Here is a 24,661-nt window from a genome sequence, read left to right on the forward strand (position 1 = left end):
ACATAAAGAAATCAACAGCGTCAGTTCAATGATGCTTTTATTTTGAAACCAAAGAATTGAAAGAAATGAACCCGAGTAAGTTTACAGTCAGTTATCTGTGTCTGGATTCAGATGAAAAATAAGGAAACATTTTAGCTTCTAGAAATTCCTCCACAGCACTGACACACATTTTTTATATCAAACTAAATCTGTTTACATTTTTATCATGATAGTCAGATTAAATGTAACATCTGTTAAAAGTTTAAGAAAAATACCTGCATGATTATCAAAGAAGAGAAAAAAGAGGAACTGTTGGATTTTGCTAAACTTAACAGGAAAGACTCCAGTTAAAAGCAAACATGTGGGCCAGCAGTCACCAAAATAACAGACTGACCAACACAGGACAGTGGAGACAATAAAAAATAATGCAGTTTACCAACTTATAGAAAATAGTCATGACCTAATGGAGGAGCAGCACTTTATGAAGGGCCGACTCAAAGAAAGGACAAAGAGAAGAGAATCACTGAGCATTTAACTGGATTTATTTGAATCAAAGATAACAAGAAGTAAATTATCTGAGTCAGTAGAATCAGAGGAGAAGTAGAAACAAATAAACACAAAACTAGAACCCAACCAGAGAGAGAGAGAGAGCAAGAAACCAGGAGGTGATTTATTAAGCTCCGCCCACAGCGGACAGTCCAAACAGGAAGTATTGGAGCTGTCACACCTCTCACATGGTGAAAATCAGATGACCACTGAAACTGGTGTGATGGTTTTGATCGTCAAATATCCTTGAATTTGTCCAGAGACGTACAGATACCTGATCTCCAACCTCTAGAAGCAGTGAGGCTCCATCGGATGCACTCACATAACCAGATGTTGGATTTTCCTCTGCCAGAAAAATGTGCTCTCCATTCCTGAACAACACAGCAGCTGCACGAATGTTTCCATATCCGAATACCTTCCAGTCAAAGTGGTAGGCTCCTCTCACTGGTGCAGTGAAAATACCTGTGGGACATTTGTTTTTGTTAAATGGAAAATCAGCTGTTAGAACATCTGGAACATCAGCCTGACATCAACATAGCTGAGAAGTGACATTCAGTGTTATTACCTGTGTGTGGGTTGTAGGCATTTCCAATGTTTGTGACAACACGTTTGAAGATCAGAATAATCCTAGTGTTAAATGGTCCAATTTCTTCACGGCCTTGATTCACCAGAGAGGCTGAGAAAGCCACCTGTTTGACTGAGAGAGAGTGAAATGTCATTATTTTAAACTTTCTGTTTTAGAGTTAGACTATTCCCAAAAAAGTGACCATGACAAAAACTTTAATCTCCAATGAAAGAAATGTTTGACAGCTGAATGCATTTCTGTCATGAATCACCCGAAATGCAGGACTAAAAACACACAGGAATGAACTCGAAATATAACTTTATTTACTGACTCAAGGAAATTATACAAAACTAAACTAGACTGGGAAAATATAAACTAAACGTCACAGAGAGGCACACAAGGGAACACACAGCATGAGGGAGGAAGCGACACGGAACTGAGGGATATGCAGACATAAATACACAGAAGGATAACGAGGGACGAGGGAACACACAGCTGACACTGATCATAATAAGATGGCAGGAGCAAACACAACATGACGTATACTGACGGGAGAATATCAAAGTAAAACAGGAAGTACACAGAGAGACAGACCGGAGGGGGGGAGAGAACACGGGGAGAGCACAGACATAACTGGCTGGGGAGAACATGGAATAAAACACAAGGAGGAGAAACGAGGCATGGGAACTCACAGATACACGGAGGGGGACACAGGGGGTAAAGACACGAGGGGAAATCTAATGAACTAAAAAGAACAACCTAGGAACCAAGGGATAAATAATGAACAAAATACAAAAACACCAGAAAACTAAGAACACTGGGTCAAAATGACCCAGGACCATGACAATTTCATTGTCACAGAAGAAATCAAACTCTGTGATTGGAAACTGAAATTTGTGTGAATCTATTTTTGAGGATCCCAACCTCATCTTTTAGATCAGACAGGAAGTTATTTTGTAGCTTCTGCCAAGAACTACAAATATGGCTTCAGTTTTTATTAATTGCATTATTTGCATATTTCATTAATAAGTATGAACTGGCTGTCATTTTAAATACTAAACATGTTCCAGAAATCCCAATTGTGAAATAAATGATCTTTGGGTATTTTCATGTTTTTTTTGTTCATGCTAACAGTTCGAAACACCACATGCTGCACCATAAAGCTCCTGTACTGGGAAGATCATTTACACTGATGCAATTCAAACATATCAAAATCAGAATACTTTATTAATCCCTCAGGAAATTATCTAGAGCAACTGTAGCAGGCTGCATGCATGGTTGACACATGCGCACTTGTATCTGAGATATTACCATATTTTTCGGACCATAAGGCGCGCCGGATTATAAGGCGCATTAAGCGAAACAAAACAGTAAGTAAGTCAAACTTTACTCCACTCATTCTTCTTGCTTCCTCCACTTCCGTACCATTGATTCATTCATTTTGAATTCTCTGACAGCTGCTCTATTCCCATGTTGTTGCAGTATATTAATGACTAACCTCGTGTTGTGGATGGATTATCTCAGTTGTTCTCCTGACTGAAGTTTGGTCCGTTTACAGCATCCTGCCATGCGATTGCATTTGTCTCTAACCATCGGGAACCCTCACGTTAACTTTTATCAAGTGGAAAAAAGTTAGCATTCATCCTCCAGCTTCACTGTTTATGTTATGCTAACATAGCTGTGTCACTAGCGATCACGAAGCACATCATTATATAACAGCTAGCGCAACTTCAGTAACCCTACAAACGTCACTGCTGTTTAGTTTTCTGTCTTCATTTATGTTGGAAGTGATACCAGAGCTGAACGTTTTAATTTTTTCAGAAATCTCTGAGTCAGAACATGCTATGTTTAGCTGGAAACCAGTGAGCTAACTTCCTGCTAACTTCTAACTCCGTTAAATTTCATAAATTCTCTTTTCATGGATGCCTGGATGTTAAACTTCATTGTTAAACCTGGTAAAGCAGCAATGCTGATCATTTTATTAAAGATGAAAGAATTTTAGACAGTTTTCTCTCTCTGCATCAACTCTCAGTGATGCCGCAGTGATTGTTTGACTTTGGGACCTGAATGAGACGGAGTTTTGGACCCAGATTATTCCGTGAGGCTCCTGACTAATCCCGACAATCCATCAAGTAGTGCGGCTTCGTAGCTTACCAAAGTCGTATTACAATGTTTTTTCACAGATTTTTTAACATAAAATCGATTCGAGGTCAGTAAGCACAACCAGAATTCATACTTAAGTCTTCAAACACTTTGTCTTTAACTGTAACACATTCCAGTCAGCTCGTGATGTTGAGCTGATCAGAGCAGGTTTTAGTTTCAGTCTCTAACATTAAGACATTCAAACATAAATACTAATTTAGTTCATAAAAATTTGGATTTAAGCTCAACTATTAATTCTGAAATTATGATTGTGTCAAATACAGAGAATTTTCAGCATTTTTATTTTCAGATTTCCACAAAGTACCTTGTACTTCCTGTTTCAGCTGGTTGATCTTGGTCTCTAGCTTTGCTTCTTGTTCTGAGAAAAATGTAATAGGAAAAAAACTTCCATATAGGACACAGTGATTCACCTGTTTTTATCTGTGAAGTAACTGTGACTCTTATTCTGTTCATGCCACGCTGAGCGAGGGTGAAATAACATTTTTTTTTTTTTTTTTTATTCAGAGCCAAAGCACAACAACAGTCACCTCAAGGCACTTTATCTTGTCAGGTAGATCCTACAATAATACACGGAGAACAGACCAACAATCATATGACCCCCTATGAGCAAGCACTTTGGTGACAGTGGGAAGGAAAAACTCCCTTTTAACAGGAAGAAACATCCAAAAAAAATAAAAACATTGTTGGCACTAAAGTTGCCCCAGTGAATGAACTAAACATATTCAAACGCAGTAACATGACCTTGTGGACAGATTTATAGCTCTGACATATGTTTAGCGTCCAGAGTTTGTTGGCTTCGGTCTGCAGGTGGCGCTACAGCACAAATACAGCTTTAAATGTTCACCGAAATTAGAGTTTGAGCAGCGTTATGTCTTCAAACACTTTGTCTTTTACTGTAACACATTCCAGTCAGCTCGTGATGTTGAGCTGATCAGAGCGTTTTTTTGTTTCTGTGTCTAACATTAAGACATTCAAACATAAATACTTATTTAGTTCATAAAAATTTGGATGTAAGCTCAACTATTAATTCTGAAATTATGATTGTGTCAAATACAGAGAATTTTCAGCATTTTTATTTTCAGATTTTCACAAAGTACCTTGTACTTCCTGCTTCAGCTGGTTGATCTCGGTCTCTAGCTTTGCTTCTTGTTCTGTGAAAAATGCAATAGAAAAAAAACTTACAGACAATACACAGTGATTCACCTATTTTTATCTGTAAAGTAACTGACTCTTATTGTGTACATGCCACACTGAGCGATGGTTAAATTAAAATCAATTTTATTTTAATTATAGCATGAAATCACAACAACAGTTACCTCAAAGCACTTTATCTTGTAAGGTAGATCCTACAATAATACATACAGAGAAAAAACCCAACAGGCATATGACCCCCTATGAGCAAGCACTTTGGCGACAGTGAGAAGGAAAAACTCCCTTTTAACAGGAAGAAACCTCCGACAGAACCAGGCTCAGGGAGGGGCGGGGCCATCTGCTGCGACCAGGTTGGGCGAGAGAAGGAAAACAGGATAAAGACATGCTGTGGAAGAGAGACAGAGATTAATAACTACTGATTAAGTTTAGATAGGTCTATTAAGACATGTTGAGGGAGAAAAATGATTGACGAAGAAATACTCAATGAATCATGGGAATCCCCCAGTATTCTACACGTATTGCAGCATAACTAAGGGAGGATTCAGGGTCACCTGGTCCAGCCCTAACTATATGCTTTAGCAAAAAGGAAAGTTTAAAGCCTAATCTTAAAAGTAGAGATAGTGTCTGTCTCCTTAATCCAAACTGGAAGCTGGTTCCACAGAAGAGCAGGGGCGGATCTAGAAGGGTGGCATGGGGTGGCAAGTGCCACCCCAGTTTTGCATATGACAGTGTTGTTTATTAAAATAAGACAGCATTAACAGTTTGAGCGTAGTTACAGTCAACAGTGAATATAAATGCTAAAACTGAATATATTGCATAGTGTCCCCCCCCCCCCCCCCCTCCACCATTAACAAATGGTTCAGCCCATAGCAGGACCAGCTTTTTTCTTGTTTTCAGTAGCAAGCGATGTTTATGATTGTGCCAGAGCACATTTTGAACAACACCATGAGAATTTCGCTTTTTACACAGGTGGTTGGATGTTAAACTCTGGAAATGGAAGGAAGGTGAGTGTTATTAACCCTCCGTGGTCCACGGACACGCTGCACCTCCAAATCACATGACTGATGTAAGCTGCCATGGCAACAAGCTGCAGCCACGCTGAGTCTCTATTTCAGCCCACATTGAAAGTTCGGACTTCAAAGTTTTTTAATTTTAATTACAGGCCAGTAAATCCAGAGTTATGATAATATATATAAGCCACACTTTTTTCTAAATACTGTCGTCACATTTTTGTGTGTGTGTGTTTTAAGCATTTTCTAAGGACAGCGCGAAAACAGTAAAGAAAGGAAAAAAAGCCACCTTTTTCCTATCGGTGGAAAAATGTACCATGTCGACCAATTAAAAAAAAAGTCAACACGTGGGATTTGGTTGTCTAGGAAGAGGGGAAAGTTTGGGAGTGACGGTAACGGCAGCGAGACAGAGGAGCGAGTGAGTGAGTGAGAGAGAGAGAGAGTGAATTTAGATGTGGGAGATTTGTGACGTTTAGTGTGGAGTGTATACTTAGTGTGTTGTGTTGCGTAGTTGTTCTGTTGTGTAGTCGTTGTTTTGTTTTGTGTGTCAGTGAGGGCACTAATGAATGTCACAAAGGCACATTTGCAATGTAAACACTGTCACTAGAAAACCAGCGGAGTGATACACCTCCTGCTGTCAGGCCTGCAGGTTTATCCCTGTGCTGTTCTCCTGTCTTTTGGTGGACAAACTTATTTTTTACTGGCACACATCATTTGTGGGGCATCTTATTGCGAAACCTGATTGTTCTCTCATTTTAGTTTTAGTGACATTTTTTAATTCTTATACAAAATGAAAAAAAAAAACAAACGCCAGGTGTATTGGCTGCATTTTTAGATAAATAGTTGTATATGTTTACAAAATGTACATTTTATATTTGCATATCAAGTTATAAGAATTTACCCACCACGTCTGTGGTTTTTTGCAGTAACAAAATACTACTAGGATTTTAAGTTATTTGTGTGATTTCCAATCAGTAATACTAATGCAGTATGTCAGTCAAAACAACAAATTCAGTTGAGCTGAAAAGAAAGATACCAAACAAGGCAAGGGGGGAAAAAATTAAACAATTTGAGGGTGAAATACAAACGTAAACTCAAAAGGAGTCAAAAATGACCAGTTGTATTTCAGACCTCAGTGGGTTAATCCAACAAATCATGAAAAATTAGGTTTAAATTTTTGTTCATGACAGTGCAGATTTCTGACATTTTGTGTAATTTAAGCTGTAACAATGTGATTGTTTTCTAACAAAAAACAGTAAAACTTAAGTTAGACTTGCGTTTGTAAATGAACCGCCCCATGTTGTGTAGCTTTCTTGATTTTATACTTATTGGGCTACATATTTATTTATCATACAGGCTATACAGTACATAACATCAAAACTCACATGTTTTATGTAACTAAAGTGTTTAATTATGTGGGCTACAGACAATAATTTAGTTATAGACTTTATTTATATGAAAAACGTGTATGCTTACTGCATTTGAATTATTTTAACCATATATAACCACCTGCATATGTGTATGAAAAAAAGGGCTTCGATTTTGCCACCCCATTTGATTTCTTTGCCACCCTCATGCCACCCTAAGAAAATTTCTCTAGATCCGCGCCTGCAGAAGAGGGGCCTGAAAACTGAAGGCTCTGCCTCCCATTCTACTTTTAAATACTCTAGGAACAGCAAGTAGGCCTGCAGTGCGAGAGCGAAGTGCTCTAATAGGGTGATATGGTACTACAAGGTCATTAAGATAAGATGGGGCCTGATTATTTAAGACCTTGTATGTGAGGAGCAGGATTTTGAATTCAATTCTGGATTTAACAGGAAGCCAATGAAGGGAAGCCAAAACAGGAGAAATCTGCTCTCTCTTTCTAGTCCCTGTCAGGACTCTTGCTGCAGCATTTTGGATTAACTGAAGACTTTTCAGGGAGTTTTTAGGACATCCTGATAATAGTGAATTACAGTCGTCCAGCCTGGAAGTAATAAATGCATGAACTAGTTTTTCAGCGTCACTAAGAGACAGGATATTTCTAACTTTAGAGATGTTGCACAAATGGAAGAAAGCAGTCTTACATATTTGTTTAATATGTGCATTGAAGGACATGTCTTGTTCAGAAATGACTCCAAGGTTCCTCACAGTGTTACTGGAGGCCAAGGTAATGCCATCCAGAGTAAGAATCTGGTTAGATACCATATTTCTAAGATTTTTAGGGCCGAGTACAATAACCTCAGTTTTATCTGAATTAAGAAGCAGAAAGTTAGCGGCCATCCAGGTCTTTATGTCTTTAAGACATTCCTGCAGTTTAACTAATTGGTGTGTGTTATCTCGCTTCATGGTGTCCTGATTCTTTAATATTGAGGATAAGAACAAACCAACACTGGCCCAGATGAGTTCAGTCAAATGATGATTTTAAACACACGCGTGGGAAGATGTATACTGTAACAACATCAGCATAGATCTTCGGTAAAAAGCACACTCCAAAATGGTTTTAATATGTCAGGGTTCAGCCCCTTCTTGCGTCAGCAAAGAATATAACATGCAGCAGTTACAGTTAATGATTGATTAACAGTTAATGACAGTTAGACAAGTTCCCATTATCAGCAGCATTTTTACCATATATGGCTGTTTGTTTCAACCGTCTCCCCCTCCAGATCATTCCTGTTGACTTGTACATTTCGTGCTTATTTTAACACCTCTTGCATCAACTGTTGCTATGCAGGCACACATGCAGTTACAAGCAAAGTGTATCTCTCACCTCTGACCTAGAACTTCATCTACAATTAGTTGTGTCTGTAAGTGTGCTTGCCTTGGCCTTCTTGCGCTCAGGTCACTTTACACAATAGATCGCCTGGACATTCACGCCAGACGAAGCTTATGACCTTCAAAAGGACTGAGCGCCAACTCTTTATGAGCGCATTTGCAAAGTGTGTATAAAAATAGCTACAACTACGCATTTAATAAAAAATTTTAATAAGGTGGCACTAATGCAAGCCATGTTAGCAATGATATATTTTCTTTTAATTCCACAATGGACAGATAGAGCTGCGTGTCATCTGCATAGCAGTGAAAATGTATGCAATGTCTTCTAATGATGCTGCCTAAGGGAAGCATGTATAATGTAAACAGAATTGGTCCTAGCACTGAACCCTGTGGAACTCCGTAGTTAACCTTCATGTGTGAAGAGGACTCTCCATTTACATGCACAAATTGGAGTCTATTAGATAGATATGATACAAACCACTGCAGTACAGTACCTGTAATACCTGCAGCATGTTCTAATCGCTCTAATAGGATATTATGGTCAACAGCATCGAACGCTGCACTGAGGTCTAGCAGGACAAGCACAGAGATGAGTCCACTGTCAGAGGCCATAAGAAGATCATTTGTAACCTTCACTAAACCTGTTTCTGTGCTGTGATGAGCTCTGAAACCTGACTGAAACTCTTCAAATAAGCCATTCCTCTGCAGATGATCTGTTAGCTGTTTGACAACTACTCTTTCAAGATTTTTGTTTTATAAAAGGAAGGTTGGAAATTGGCCTATAATTAGCCAAGACCGCTGTGTCAAGAGACAGCTTTGTAAGTAACAGTTTAACTACTGCCAGCTTGAAGACAGTATCCATAGTCATATGTAGTGAAGAGGTAAATTCATTAAGATAATCAGCCTCTGTGGGAGTAGCGTCCAGCTAGCTGCTTTGCTCCCTGACTATTACCCACAGCCATGGTTCACACATTATTACCCAAAAGTTGAGTATAGATTGTTGGCTTCTGTCTGCAGGTGTTGCTACAGCACAAATACAGATGAAATCTGCTGGTGGTACATGCCAGGCAGGGACATGTCCTTCCATGATGGCTCCTCCTCTTTCTTGGGTTCCTGCTTCCTGAGGTATTCACTGAGCATGCAGTCGGTTGGGGCCATCTTCCTGATGTACTCATGGATGTTTGTTGTCTCATCCTGGACTGTGGTACTGACACTCGCCAGTCCCCGGCCTCCTTCCTTCCGTTTAGCATACAACCTCAGGATGCTCCACCTGGGGTGAAACCTTCCATGCATGGTCAGGAGCTTCCTGATCTTGATGTCAGTGGCTTCTATCTCCTCCTTTGGCCAGCTTATTATCCCATCTGGGTACCTGATCACGGGCAGGGCGTAGGTGTCGCTATGATGCGTGACAGGTGGTACTGAGGCAGGTTATTGGCCAGTAGTTGGATGGGACCGGTCCCTTCTGGGGGTCATTGAGGATCAGGACTGTCTGGCCTTCGGTTAGCCATTCTGGGTGTCTCTTGTCAACTAGCAGCTAGTTCATTTGTGCTGCCAGACACTTTTGGAGTGCAGTCAGCTACTTCAGCCAGTAGGCGTGAACCATGTCGGGGCCTGGTGCTGTCCAACTTTCCATACGGAAGACCCTTTCTTGGATATCTGCCACTGTGATGGTTACTGGTCTATTCTTAGATCCACTAGCCACTGAGCCATTACTCCGTGTCCAGCCTTGCTGGTGCTGTTCTCATATTGTTCCCCTGTCACTGAGAGTACACCTTGGCTGGTTCTGTGGAGAACAGCTGGTTTATTCTCCTGCCTTTGATATCTCTGGCATACCTGACGTTCAGCTGCAGGTGACTTACTAACAGGACAGGTGCAGCTTATTAACTGTAATCAGAAAACCCTTTAAATAGAGGTAATACACTTTCATCAACCACAATGGGGACAAATAAAAAGAAGCAGAGAAAAGAAAGATTTTCTCAGGCTGGAGGTCCTAGTTGATTGATGAAAATGTTTAATGATGTTAACCAAAATCTGTTTTAAAAAGGAAGAATGAAAGCGACTGAATGTGAAAGAGTGCTCCATTGAAGAAATTTAAAAAAGGTGACATGATCTCCAATACACACAATCAAATATTGTACACAACAAGGTTAAGGAGACTGCTGGAGATCCTGCTGATGAAATACCCGTGAATGCTTTGGAGAAAAATGTTCAACAGTCGTTCGTACATGAACAGGTAACTGTGGTTGAGGTTATTGATACCCTGGTCGTGGTGCTGAGAGTTGTACACAAAGTAAATACTGTACTTAAATATAGTCTCAGTGCATGCTCCAAGATCACATTATGCTCTGTTGAACTTTTGATTTAACAGGGAAACTTCAGCTGCTGTGAACGTTCCAGCAGAGGTGGATAAAACACTTATATAAATGTGAACATGTGTCAGAAATATGAATACATTAACATTTCTATAGAAAGAATCCACACAATACCTTCTGACTGCAGCTTCAGCTGGTTAATCTCAGTCTCCAGCTTTGCTGCTTGTTCTGAGAAAAATGAAAAAGAAAAAACTCACAGACACAGACTTTAAATGATGGTTAGAATTGTTGTATCAGCACAAAAACTGGTGTTTAAGTAAATGTTGAAGTATTTGGTTTGGAAGTGTTTGCCATGAAGAGGAGCTGTGAGCTGTTTCATTATAAACACATTCCAGTCAGTTCCTGATGCTGAGATGAAAACAGACGTTTTTGGCTCCAGTGTCTGATATTAAGATGTTTTACAATGAAAACAAATCTGGAAGATTACATTTTATACTTTACCATCAAAAATGTGTCAGAAACAGACAGACGTCAACATTTCTACAGAAATAATCAGACACAATGATTTCCACTCAGTACCTTTGGACCGCAGCTTCAGCAGATCAACTTCTCTCAGCTTTGCTGCCTGATCTGAAATAAATGTAGAATCATTTTTTTCATTTCATTGCATTATTAGTTGCCCTGAAAACTAATATTTTTAAAAGACATTCAATTTCACAAGACAGCACAGAACCATGAATGTTTGTCATTCTGAATATTTCTGAGGTGATTTTGATTCTCTGTAACACAATGACCTGACATGATACTGTACCTTGATTCTCTTGTTTTAACGTCCTGATTTCTACGTTCTGTAGAGCCAGTGAGACTGCCATCTCTCTGAGCACAGCATGGATGTCCTGTGGACAGGGTTGTTGGTTTGAAATCTGCTGGTCAACAATTTCATTATCTGCTTCTGACTGATTTGTGGAAACAGAGCAGACCAGAAGCAACAGCGAGAAAAACACCATGATCTCCATTCTGTCAGTGAAAACTCAACAGTATCTGTGTCATCTGCAAACCTGACTGACTTTTATATTACACAGTACAAAGGGGAGGTCACTGTATCATTAGATTCAGTAACCCTATGATAACTGAGGGCATAAGTAACTCTAGTAAATCAGTGACTAATATAATCTTTCTGACTTGAAGACAGACTACAAGGAAAACAACAACTAACTATCAATGATTGTTAACTGACAGTAAATCAGGTCAACACGTGTTCATTGTAAATAAGAGCAAATATGATCTCCATGAAGGGATTTCTACTCAGAGGAACCTTTAAACTGGAAACATGGATTAATCAACACAAATCATTTTGCATATCTAGGATTCCTTATTATCATCACTGATTAACAATTAATTAATTTAAAAAAACTCAGGCTGACAAAGTGGCAAATGATCGAGGTGACCTAATTATTTATGTAATGTTTATGACTTACAGATACAAGGTTAAAGGAGATCATGTGACATTGAATACTAGCATTTAAATAATCATTATGAACTTCCACTAACTCAGAATCTTAACTAGCCTGTATTTAAAAAGTCCTCTGTACATCTGGGACTACATCCTGTTGTCACTGAGAAACAGACAAACTCAGCACTCTGTTGAGCTGTGTTGGATTCTCTGTTTTATTCCTTTAGTTCTCAGCAGTAATGATGTTATGAACATCCTTCAAACTGTCACAGATGTATCATCAAGGACAGCAGCTTTACAAACTGCACATCTTTATTTAGACTTCTTCTCTCTTTTTGATCTCTGAGCTGACTTCAGCAATAGTTTCATCTAGAGATGGACCGATCCGATATTAGGTATCGGTATCGGTCCGATACTGACGTAAATTGCTGGATCGGATATCGGTGAGAAATAAAAAATGTAATCCGATCCATTAAATATCAAAAAAGCACCTCACAAAACTTGCAACACGGCGTAACTCGGCTCATAACCGTAGCACGTTGGAGCAGTGTGCTCACGTGATAGAGCGGCTGTGTGTATTTGTAGCCTCCTAGCAAACCAGCATTTCATCTCCGAGGAAGTTATCCCAGAGAGAAGTAAAGCAAGTGTGTAAGTTCATCTCTGAATGTTTGTAAAGCGTACCTACGTTAAGCTTAACCACCGATATATGGAGCGACTGCCTCTTCTCTCTCTCTCCCTCTCCTGCCGCTACTTCATGAAACTGCTTAATGATCAGCTGATCGGCTTTTCTGTCGCGAGTCCGTCTCTCTTCTTTGTTTTTGGCCCACTTTGCACCAGAAAGAGGAAACCAGCGGCTGAACAACAGCAGCACGTTTAACCTTGATAAGCTGTTGTTAGAATTTATTTAATATTACTTTCTACACCAGGATCCTTTTCTACGTAGCTGACGGCTGGTAACTGTGCAGGGGCGGATCTAGCAAAGTTTAGCCAGGGGGGCCGATAGGGCATTAACAGGGAAAAGGGGGGCACAAAGACATACTTTTCTTTCTTATTCTCATTTAAAATGTCTAGCTTTTAATAAATAATTATCTGAATCTTACACCCAAAGTTTTAATCTGATGTAAAATGTATAGAAGTCCATTACTGTATATAGTAACTGTTAAGTCTAATATACCCTAGTAAGCTATAGTACTTTTTCCTTTGGGAAGATACCATCTGTGCAGTCTGCAATTCTGTAGAAGAAAGATGTTGAATCTATTTAATTATTCTTGAAAAATAATTTATTTCTGTGCATTTTTTTTTTCACACTGCATCAAATTAAAGTTGATTACGTTGATTAAGCATCATGAGGTGGAGGGTGGTTCCCTTTTTTTTTTTTTGCTGGGAGTTTGCAACCCTATTAGTTAGGTTGCTTAATATTTCTGCTAAGTATTCTTTAAAATACCAGAATAGGAAGGATGGAGTAGGTTTAAGTTTATTAGATTGATCAGTATTGCTGAACTATGAAATATTTTGGGTGCAGTGTATTTTTTACATACAGGTATAACAGAATAGCTTTAGTGTTGTTGTTTATTTAAACTTGAGTATGAACTTATACAAAATGCAGCAAGATATTAAAAAAACAGTTTTATTGATTAAAAAACACACTATATCGGATTAATATCGGTATCGGCAGATATCCAAATTTATGATATCGGTATCGGTATCGGACATAAAAAAGTGGTATCGTGCCATCTCTAGTTTCATCTAAACCATCAACATGTCTGTTAGAACCCATCCCTGCAACACTGCTCACAGATGTGTTACCTTCACTTCACACTTCCACATTAAATCAGGTCAGTTTCTCTTCATCAACAGGCAAAGTAAAAGAACTAGGGTTGGTGTGATCACATTTTTTTCTAAATGCTCCTCCTAAAGCAACAGACAGACTTTTTTGTCCACACCAGTGTACATGCACACAATCTTTACTCACCTGATCACCAAATCTTGTTCCCTGGTCGGTCATCCTCTTCCTCCAAAAGAAATGAGAATTTTACTTTGGGGTTCAAAGCTTCTTTGTCTCCTGTTTCCTCCACCAGCTGAGCAGCTCTCCATCAGACACAAGTCTGTCCCCATCCTCCAGCTCTGATGCATTTCTGTTTGGTGGTTCTATCCTGCTGAGCATCGAGATGCAGAACGTCCACAGAAGCACAGAGGGAGCAGCCACACAGCTGTCCAAGAAGGCAAGCTGCATGTAGCTCCAAAACTTTATCAACAGGCATCACCTCTCAGACACCCACTGACACCCACTGACACGTGTGCATGTTGATGAGGACGATGCTGATGATGTTCACAGAGTATTGCAGGATGCAGAACCCACGGTGCAGCTTAGAACTGGATAAATGATCACATGTTAACCACAGTTATGATTGTTGACTTCCACCACTCATGAACCCAAGATCATTGGAATAAAATGATTCTTTTTGCATTAACAGTCATTATGAAGTTCTTATAAATCAAGTACACCTCTTTCCTTTGTAGAAGTTTAAACACACTCACAGTTTAGTTCAGCTCAAGCCAAGATGTCAGAAAGAAGCTTTGAAAAGCTCAACACTATTGTGTTTCTCTCTTGCATTTTGTCATCTATATGTCATTGGGTGGAAGTAAATTTAATGTTTTATTCTGTTGTATTAGTTTGTTTTGATAGTTAACATGGTTCTATGTTTATTGTTTGCATGCTTTTATTTTGAAAGGTTTGTATTATTTCCTATCCACATCTTCCCATCTTGACCATCTGCTCAGTCACCTGTTATAAAGATGAAGGTCAGCAGCAGCAGGGTCACAGCTGAGCGAGCAGCAAAATGGTCGTCATGGAAACCTGTCCACAGAGTTCTGTCTGTGGAGCTGACGTCAGTGGACGAGAAGCTGGACCCAGAAAAATAAGAGACTCAACTCAAGAGTGATCGCTTAGAGATGATCTGTGTTACGACTGTTGCACCCGTGCACATCATCACATCAGAGTTTGATCTTGTGTCAACCTCCTGTTCATCACAGAGTTCACATTATGAGCTACAGGAATGGAAATTAACATCTCAGCAGAGGACTGGAAACCAGCTTGTGTACCTCAGATGGTGAATACAGATACTAATAAACCAGAATATTAAAACAATTCTACATTCTTGCCAAGAGTGTTTGCAAACAAACACAAACATTTGAAATTCACCATCTCATCTGCAGCAGTGATCTACTGTTTACTATGTGAGAGAGAAACAGTCCATTTCATCTTCAGCTACATGATAACAAGCTTTTATTGTGTTGAACCATTTCTTAGATCTTAAAGTGAAGCTGATTACACTCAGACACTGAAGCAAACCTCTCACTGTACTTTATATAGAAGCTGGATGACTGCAGAACAACAGTTTGTAACATGTAGAAAATGCTCTGATAGTTTTCATCTGTACCTCGACCCAGGTTGTTAAAACAACCTCACCCTAACCTTGCAATGCTCAATTAATAAAACATCAAAGTTTTATTAATCTTCAATGTCTATTAAGATAAAATGAATCCAGCTTATAGGAAAAAGTCCTTCTGACTGATCCTTCTTTAAGGGGTCCAGACTCATAGCAGGTCTATTTAATGAACCATTTTAACAACACAGTTATCAGACTGTCACTGCTTCCTGTGAACACTTTAAACTTTGACTTTTTAATGTTTGAAATTAAGATATTGAACTGTTTATCTTGATGTGCTGATCAGCATGTTCTGCAGCTCTGAGGGTTTTTGGATTTTTGCCCAAGGCTAATTGTGCCATTTAGATCCAAAGTCCAGTTTTGTGAGTACAGAAAACACGTGCATGATATTTGTTTGTGAAGGAGTGACGGGAACTGATGACACTGTATTTCCTCATAATTCTGGAGCTTTGACAAACTGACTGATGTTTGTTGTTGTAGATCTGCAGCATCCTGATACAGGAAGTCTGGTTCGGCACTCTGAGTGTTGAGTGTTGATAACACAGAGGTCAGATGGAGTTTATGTGGGTGCTTTAATGTCCAAGTGTCTTTCCTGCTCGCCCTGATATGAAAAAGCCTGAGTAGCCCTGCATGTCAAATCTGATCAGTCACACCTGTTATGGCAGCTTCACTCGAGATTGTGTGTTTGTTAATCTGGGAGGGTTTTAGAGGCCTGGACAGTAGACCCCAAACACCTGTTACTTTAAAAGACTGGAGGAACCTGTTAGAGCTATTAACACATTAACACTGCCTCACAAAGAGTTAAAGCAGGAATAATCACAATTTAGACTTTAATAGCAGGAGATTTTACACACACACACACACACACACACACACACACACACACACACACACACACACACACACAACTCAGATATTGTAACATTCATTTTATATCTCATTTAACATATCAATCAACTTACATTTTGATTTATTCAATTCAATTCAATTTTATTTATATAGCGCCAAATCACAACAAAAGTCGCCTCAAGGCGCTTTATATTGTACAGTAGATCGCACAATAATAGGTACAGAGAAAAACCCAACAATCATATGACCCCCTATGAGCAAGCACTTTGGCGACAGTGGGAAGGAAAAACTTCCCTTTTAACAGGAAGAAACCTCCAACAGAACCAGGCTCAGGGAGGGGCGGGGCCATCTGCTGCGACCGGTTGGGGTGAGAGAAGGAAAACAGGATAAAGACATGCTGTGGAAGAGAGACAGAGATTAATAACAGATATGATTCGATGCAGAGAGGTCTATTAACACATAGTGAGTGAGAAAGGTGACTGGAAAGGAAAAACTCAGTGCATCATGGGAATCCCCGGCAGCCTACGTCTATTGCAGCATAACTAAGGGAGGATTCAGGGTCACCTGGTCCAGCTCTAACTATATGCTTTAGCAAAAAGGAAAGTTTTAAGCCTAATCTTGAAAGTAGAGATAGTGTCTGTCTCCCGAATCCAAAATGGAAGCTGGTTCCACAGAAGAGGGGCCTGAAAACTGAAGGCTCTGCCTCCCATTCTACTTTTAAATACTCTAGGAACAACAAGTAAGCCTGCAGTGTGAGAGTGAAGTGCTCTAATAGGGTGATATGGTACTACAAGGTCATGAAGATAAGATGGGGCCTGATTATTTAAGACCTTGTATGTGAGGAGCAGGATTTTGAATTCAATTCTGGATTTAACAGGAAGCCAATGAAGGGAAGCCAAAACAGGAGAAATATGTTCTCTCTTTCTAGTCCCTGTCAGGACTCTTGCTGCAGCATTTTGGATTAACTGAAGGCTTTTCAGAGAGTTTTTAGGACATCCTGATAATAATGAATTACAGTCGTCCAGCCTGGAAGTAATAAATGCTTGAATTAGTTTTTCAGCGTCACTAAGAGACAGGATATTTCTAATTTTAGAGATGTTGCACAAATGGAAGAAAGCAGTCTTACATATTTGTTTAATATGTGCGTTGAAGGACATGTCCTGGTCAAAAATGACTCCAAGGTTCCTCACAGCATTACTGGAGGCCAAGGTAATGCCATCCAGAGTAAGAATCTGGTTAGATACCATATTTCTAAGATTTTCAGGGCCGAGTACAATAACCTCAGTTTGATCTGAATTAAGAAGCAGAAAGTTAGCGGCCATCCAGGTCTTTATGTCTTTAAGACATTCCTGCAGTTTAACTAATTGGTGTGTGTTACCTGGCTTCATGGACAGATAGAGCTGGGTGTCATCAGCATAGCAGTGAAAATTTATGCTATGTCTTCTAATGATGCTGCCTAAGGGAAGCATGTATAATGTAAACAGAATTGGTCCTAGCACTGAACCCTGTGGAACTCCATAACTGACCTCAGTGTGTGAAGAGGACTCTCCATTTACATGCACAAATTGGAGTCTATTAGATAGATATGATACAAACCACTGCAGTACAGTACTTGTAATACCTACAGCATGTTCTAATCGCTCTAATAGGATATTATGGTCGACAGTATCGAACGCTGCACTGAGGTCTAGCAGGACAAGCACAGAGATGAGTCCACTGTCAGAGGCCATAAGAAGATCATTTGTAACCTTCACTAAAGCTGTTTCTGTGCTGTGATGAGCTCTGAAACCTGACTGAAACTCTTCAAATAAGCCATTCCTCTGCAGATGATCTGTTAGCTGTTTGACAACTACTCTTTCAAGGATTTTTGATATGAAAGGAAGGTTGGAGATTGGCCTGTAATTAGCTAAGACTGCTGGGTCTAGAGATGCTTTTTTAAGTAAAGGTTTAACTACAGCCAGCTTGAAGGCCTGTGGTACATAGCCGATTATTAGAGATAGGTTGATCAGATTTAAGATTGAAGCATTAATTAATGGCAGGACTTCTTTGAGCAGTTTTGTAGGAATGGGGTCTAAAAGACACGTTGATGGTTTGGAGGAAATAATTATTGAAGTTAACTCAGAAAGATCAATTGGAGAAAAAGAGTCTAACTTAACATCAATGGTACTAAAAGTAGCTGTAGATAATCTTACATCTGTGGGATGATTATTGGTAATTTTTTCTCTAATGATTAAAATTTCATGAAGTCATTACTAGTTAACGTTAAAGGGATGGTTGGCTCAACAGAGCTCTGACTTTTTGTCAGCCTGGCTACAGTGCTGAAGAGAAACCTGGGGTTGTTCTTATTTTCTTCAATCAGTGACGAATAGTAAGATGTTCTGGCTTTGTGGAGGGCTTTCTTATAAAGCAGCAAACTATTTCTCCAGGCTAATTGATGATCCTCTAAATTTGTGACACGCCATTTCCTCTCCAGTTTACGAGTTATCTGCTTTAGGCTACGTGTTTGAGAATTATACCATGGAGTCAGGTACTTCTGATTTGAGACCTTAGTTTTCACTGGAGCTACAGTATCCAGAGTCGTACGTAGTGAGGAGGTAAAATTTTTAACAAGATAATCGACCTCTGTTGGAGTAGCGTTCAGATAGCTTCTCTGCTCTATGTTGGTACAGGGCATTGAAGATGATAACAGTGGGTGGATTATATTCTTAAACTTAGTTACAGCACTTTCAGAAAGACATCTACTGTGATAAAGTCTACTCTCCACTGCTGTGTAATCAATTATTGTAAATGTAAATGTTATCAGGAAATGATCAGACAGCAGAGGGTTTTCAGGAAACACTGTTAAATGTTCAGTTTCTATGCCATATGTTAAAACAAGATCTAGAGTGAGATTAAAGTGGTGGGTGGGTTCTTTTACATTTTGAGAGAAGCCAATTGAGTCTAATAACAGATTAAATGCGATGTTGAGGCTGTCATTTTTAGCATCTACATGGATGTTAAAATCACCCACAATAATTATTTTATCTGAGCTGAGCACTAAATCAGATAAAAAGTCTGAGAAATCAGAGAGAAACTCTGTGTAAGGCCCAGGTGGACGATAGATGATAACAAGTAAGACTGGTTTCTGAGTTTTACAGCTGGGGTGGACGAGGCTAAGCATCAGGCTTTCAAATGAATTAAAAGTCTGTCTGGGTCTTTGGTTGATTAATAGGCTGGTGTGAAAAATTGCTGCCACACCGCCCCCTCGGCCTGTGCTTCGAGGTTTCTGGTAGTTAGAATGACTCGGGGGTGTTGATTCATTTAAACTAACATAATCATCCGGCTGCAACCAGGTTTCTGTAAGGGAGAGTAAATCGATTTGTTGATCAATTATTAAGTCATGTACTAACAGAGACTTAGAGGAGAGAGACCTAATATTTAATAATCCACATTTCATTTGTAACAAGTGTCACCTGGCAGTTGTTGCTCTCTGCCAGGTGATTGGCTGAAGAGCTGTGAAAAGGTAGTGGGTGTGTGCGGTGAAGTCAGAGCTCTTCTGTGGAAAAAAACAGAGGCAATTAATTCACTCGGGTGCGAGTGGGTATACTCTCGGTAAGAGACTTTTGCCATTTTTGTTTGGATCATTTGCTATTGTATGTGCCTATTTTTAATGTGTCGTTGGACTTTTTTAGTGTGACCACGAATTTTAATGGAAGAATTGATCAAGCCCTAGATCGACTGCGCGCAGGGAAACTGATCAATATTGTAGGTATATTGAGTGTTTGTTTTTAGCTTCATGATTTTGAATGGTTTCATAAAATTGGTATTTTATTGGGTAATATTTTAATCGATAATGTTGTTTGTTTTTCAGCTGTGCTGTCTCTGCTGTCCTTTTTTCGTTCTTTTGATTGATTTGTAATTTTGTTTTGGTTAGTCCGTCCAGCCGTAAAGGCCGTTATTGATTGAGAGCGAGTTGTGTAAGGGCGGACTAACCTCCCTTTTTTGCTTTTTGTTTAATTGTTTGTGCCACTTCCCTTTATCTCCCAGATCGCAGGCCATGCATAGCGCTGATTCCCAGCTGCGCTGAGACCCGAATTGTTTGCAGTGCGTGCCACGATTGCAGTGTCGCTAAGCGGGGTGTGACGGGTTGCAGTGTTGTTATTTTGGCACAGTTTGTGTGGTAAGTCTCATGTGCAGCTGGGATATCAGCAGGATGTGTTGTAAGTCCTGTCTGGAAATAACGGGGAATTTGTATGTTTAATTAATGTAATAAATAAATGATCAATTTATTTCTTTGCCCCGTTTACTCGTACCTTGTCCTCGGTTACACATTGTTTTACTCTTTGGTTCAGATGTGGATACTGTATTGTTCTTTCTTTGTGATTTTTTTTTTTATGTTTAAATTGTTTATTGCTGGTTTTTAGTTTGTTTTTTTGTCTGTTTGGGAGCTGACACAGTCTCAATGGAGATGGGTTTTTGGGGGGGGTAGCAGGAGGAGAGAAGCTGCAGAGAGGCGTGTAAGACTGCAACTCTGCTTCCTGGTCCCAACTCTGGATAGTCATATTTTGGGGGGTTTAATAAATTTGTCCTTATTTCTAGAAATGAGAGCTGCTCCATCCAAAGTGGGATGGATGCCGTCTCTCCTAACAAGACCAGGTTTCCTCCAGAAGGTTTGCCAATTATCTATGAAGCCCACATCGTTTCTGGGACACCACTCAGACAGCCAGCAATTTAAGGAGAACATGCGGCTAAACATGTCGCTCCTGGTCTGATTGGGGAGGGGACCAGAGAAAACTACAGAGTCCGACATTGTTTTGGCAAAGTTACACACCGATTCAATATTGATTTTAGTGACCTCCGATTGGCGTAACCGGGTGTCATTACTGCCGACGTGAATTATGATCTTACTGTATTTACGTTTACCCTTAGCCAGCAGTTTTAAATTTCCTTCAATGTCGCCTGCTCTGGCCCCTGGAAGACAATTGACTATGGTTGCCGGTGTCTCTAGCTTCACGTGTCTGAGAACAGAATCACCAATTACCAGAGTTTGACCCCCGGCGGGTGTGTCGCCGAGTGGGGAAAAACGGTTAGACACATGAACAGGTTGGTGGTGTACCTGGGGCTTCTGTTTAGGACTATGCTTCCTCCTCACCGTCACCCAGCCGCCCTCTTTCCCCAGCTGCTTGGGGTCTGCCGGGGAACAGCTAGCGGGGCCTACGCTATCTTCGGCTGCACCAGCTACAGGGGCCTGGCTAGCTACGGGTGAATGAAGGGTGCGAAGCCGAGTCGCCAATTCAGTAATCCTGGCCTCCAGAGCTGCAAATATGCTACATTTGTTACAGGTATCATTACTGCTAAAGGAGGCCGAGGAGTAGCTAAACATCTGACACAATGAGCAGGAAAGTGCAGGAGGGACAGGTGAAGTAGCCATGGTGCTAACGAGTCGGCTACGAGCTAAGCTAAGCTAGCAAAACAGTACAGAGACAGTGAGTGAATACTTTGGCTATAAATTAGGTAGTGAGTACACAGAAAGGGTGCTTCAGATGAAGCACGTGAAGATTATACTATGAAGAAGGAATGTATCTAAAAGTTTTTAATTAAATTGCTAAGCAGAAAAGCTACTCAGGCAGTGTCCCAATTCAGGGTATGCACGCTTGAAGTACGCATTTTAAGTGCGAATAAGTCACCGCCACGCGACGACGGCTGTCCCAATTCAAAGTGTACTTCAAATGCATACTCCAAATGCGCCGTCGATTTCCCCAAATATCAAGCATGGTCCAGTGCACGCTTTGTGGTCCCATATATCCCACAATCCATAGCGCAGCGGTGGGTGTGGATAATTTTGCCGCAAAATACAGCAGAAGGGAGCGGCCGAAGAGTGAACTGGCAAAAGTAAGTACTGAATATTATGTCACTTATTTATGTACGAATGTTTAATAATGAAGAACATTAAAACATTACTGTTGGCCACATGTCGGCAAAGTTATGTGACATTAGTGATGTTTTTACTTTCAGCGTTAACTTGGTTTTAAAGCCTTTAAAATATAATAATACAATAGCTGACCTTAATCTTACAGAGAATGTGATAATTTTATGGATAATTAAAGTCAGTCATATATCCACAAACACAACAAGCTGAAAGTCAGTGATGCTGCTCGGTTTGCAGTCCTGAATATCACGGCACAAGCAGGATTCACTGCACTGTTAATGTTTGCTATGTTATATTGCTGCCTCTGTTCGGTGGTGTCGAGCCAAACGGACTTTAACGTGTGTTTGAACGAGCTGACGGTTCACTCGTTAAGCTGAAAGAAAGATGCTTTAATCACAGGAGTCACACATGTGTCCACTGTACCATCTGGAACTCTTCTTGTTTAGCACTCGTAATAACACAAACACTAAATCCTCCTTCTCTTTTGCTGTTTTGTAGCAGTGTATACACCTGAGACTGTCACCTGTCTGTCTGTCCTGCACTCTCTCTCTTTTTCTTTCTCTCTGATTGTGGAATAAAAGTATGAACATGTATTTATAAGTTACACTTGTGTTTGAATCCTGCAGCTTATCACACATTTGATTTCCATGTATGACAACTGCAAGTGTCCAGAGTGAGGACAGACTGAGGGACCCACTGCTGCACATCATCTGTGAGGCTTTGCACCCCTGATGATCCACCAGGACAAACTCAGCAGTGTGTGAGGAAGAGGAGGAGGAAGAGCCAGCAGCAGCTGACAGATGGAGAGAATAGACAGACTGTTCCCTGTTTTTGAAGGACTGCTAGGAAAGTTTAGAATAATTAATTGTCTGTCCTGAATCAGTCTTATTAGGTAATGTTCAAATAATTTGATCATTCCAGTGTTTTCAGTGTGGGAGAAAGTACTCAGGGCCTTCAAGTTACACACTATGAAAGGCAGCAACAAGTTTAATATTCAGAAACCTAAAGTATGTATCAGCAGCAGAATGGAGCTAAAAATAAATGTTTGTTTCAGTTCTATGAAGCTTTGAGTATTTTGGATTAGTAGCACTGCTGTGTTTGTTGCATCATATTGCTGTAATTGTTTATATGCTTTATATATTCTGAGGTAAGTTGATCTATAGTGTTACATCATATTCTATAAGGATGTTATGTGTTTGTATACTTTCTGCCCAGTTTGGCCCATTTAGCAGAAGTCAGCCTGTTTAAGGCTCTGATATCTATTCTGTATGACTTAAAGCAGTTATGACATGGTCTGATTTTCACACCCAATAAAGGAATATTTAATATATCAGTCTACTCTTCATTCTATCAGACACAGTTTTCACAGCTCGTACATTTTCCTTTTTACACATATATGTAAGCATTGAGCCAAATGTAATAATGCCAACATATTAGACGAACAATATTTGTCTTTTATGTATAATACATCTGGTCAAAGATATTTGTCAAACACTGTCAAAGATACTTGTCTTTGAGTGAAGATTTAAGGTGATAGGAAATACAAATAACTGCAACTTTAATCTTTGACCCAGAGTTTAGCATCACTGCTGTAATATATCCTGTAATATATATATATATATATATATATATATGTATATGTATATATATATATATATGTATATGTATATATATATATATATGTATATGTATATATATATATATATATATATATGTATATGTATATGTATATATATATATATATATATATATGTATATGTATATATATATATATATATATATATATATGTATATGTATATGTATATATGTATATGTATATATATATATATATATATATATATATATATATATATGTATATGTATATGTATATATATATGTATATGTATATGTATATATATATGTATATGTATATATATATATATATACATATACACATATATATATATATACATATACATATATATATATATATATACATATACATATATATATATATATGTATATGTATATATATATATGTATATGTATATATATATATATATATATATATATATATATATATATATATATATATATAATCTGACAATACATATAATATTGGCCATATTATATTTACATTACCACAGTGAGATGACTTTAGTCTCATGAACAACATTACTAACTAATCTTAAAATGACTGTTCAGTACAGAAATGAAGCCCAGCTATCATGTTTCACAGTCCCGTGGTCTCAGCCTCAGATACTCAACTAATCAAAGTGATGTCATGACAAAAATGAAGGACCAACAGAACATTTTTTCTCCTTCATTTCTGTCACACACTGCTGTATGAAACGTTTCTCGCGGTTACTAGGTTGCTAGGCAACCTGAACAGCGCGAGGAAGGCTAGACCGTCCCATTTCACAAGCCTCTCACTTCCGCACTTCCCGTACTTATAGTACGCACCGTCCGTAGTACGCGTAGTGTGCGTACTTCAAGCGTGCATACCCTGAATTGGGACACAGCCTCAGAAACACCACTGT

General features: G+C 39.3%; 1 protein-coding gene across 1 annotated transcript; it reads right to left on the reverse strand.

The window, feature by feature from the left end:
• Window positions 1–709: 709 nt before the first annotated feature.
• Window positions 710–11,353, reverse strand: LOC134637743 (complement C1q tumor necrosis factor-related protein 3-like). Its single transcript, XM_063488260.1, has 6 exons — window positions 11,293–11,353; window positions 11,061–11,111; window positions 10,656–10,709; window positions 4,351–4,404; window positions 1,091–1,222; window positions 710–987 (listed from the first exon to the last, which is right to left on the reverse strand). The coding sequence occupies exons 1-6, from the start codon at window positions 11,351–11,353 to the stop codon at window positions 710–712; spliced, it is 630 nt and encodes a 209-aa protein (XP_063344330.1).
• Between the last annotated feature and the right edge of the window lie 13,308 nt (window positions 11,354–24,661).

Source organism: Pelmatolapia mariae, linkage group LG10_11 (genome assembly GCF_036321145.2).
Source record: "Pelmatolapia mariae isolate MD_Pm_ZW linkage group LG10_11, Pm_UMD_F_2, whole genome shotgun sequence".
In the NCBI taxonomy this organism is placed as follows: Eukaryota; Metazoa; Chordata; class Actinopteri; order Cichliformes; family Cichlidae; genus Pelmatolapia; species Pelmatolapia mariae.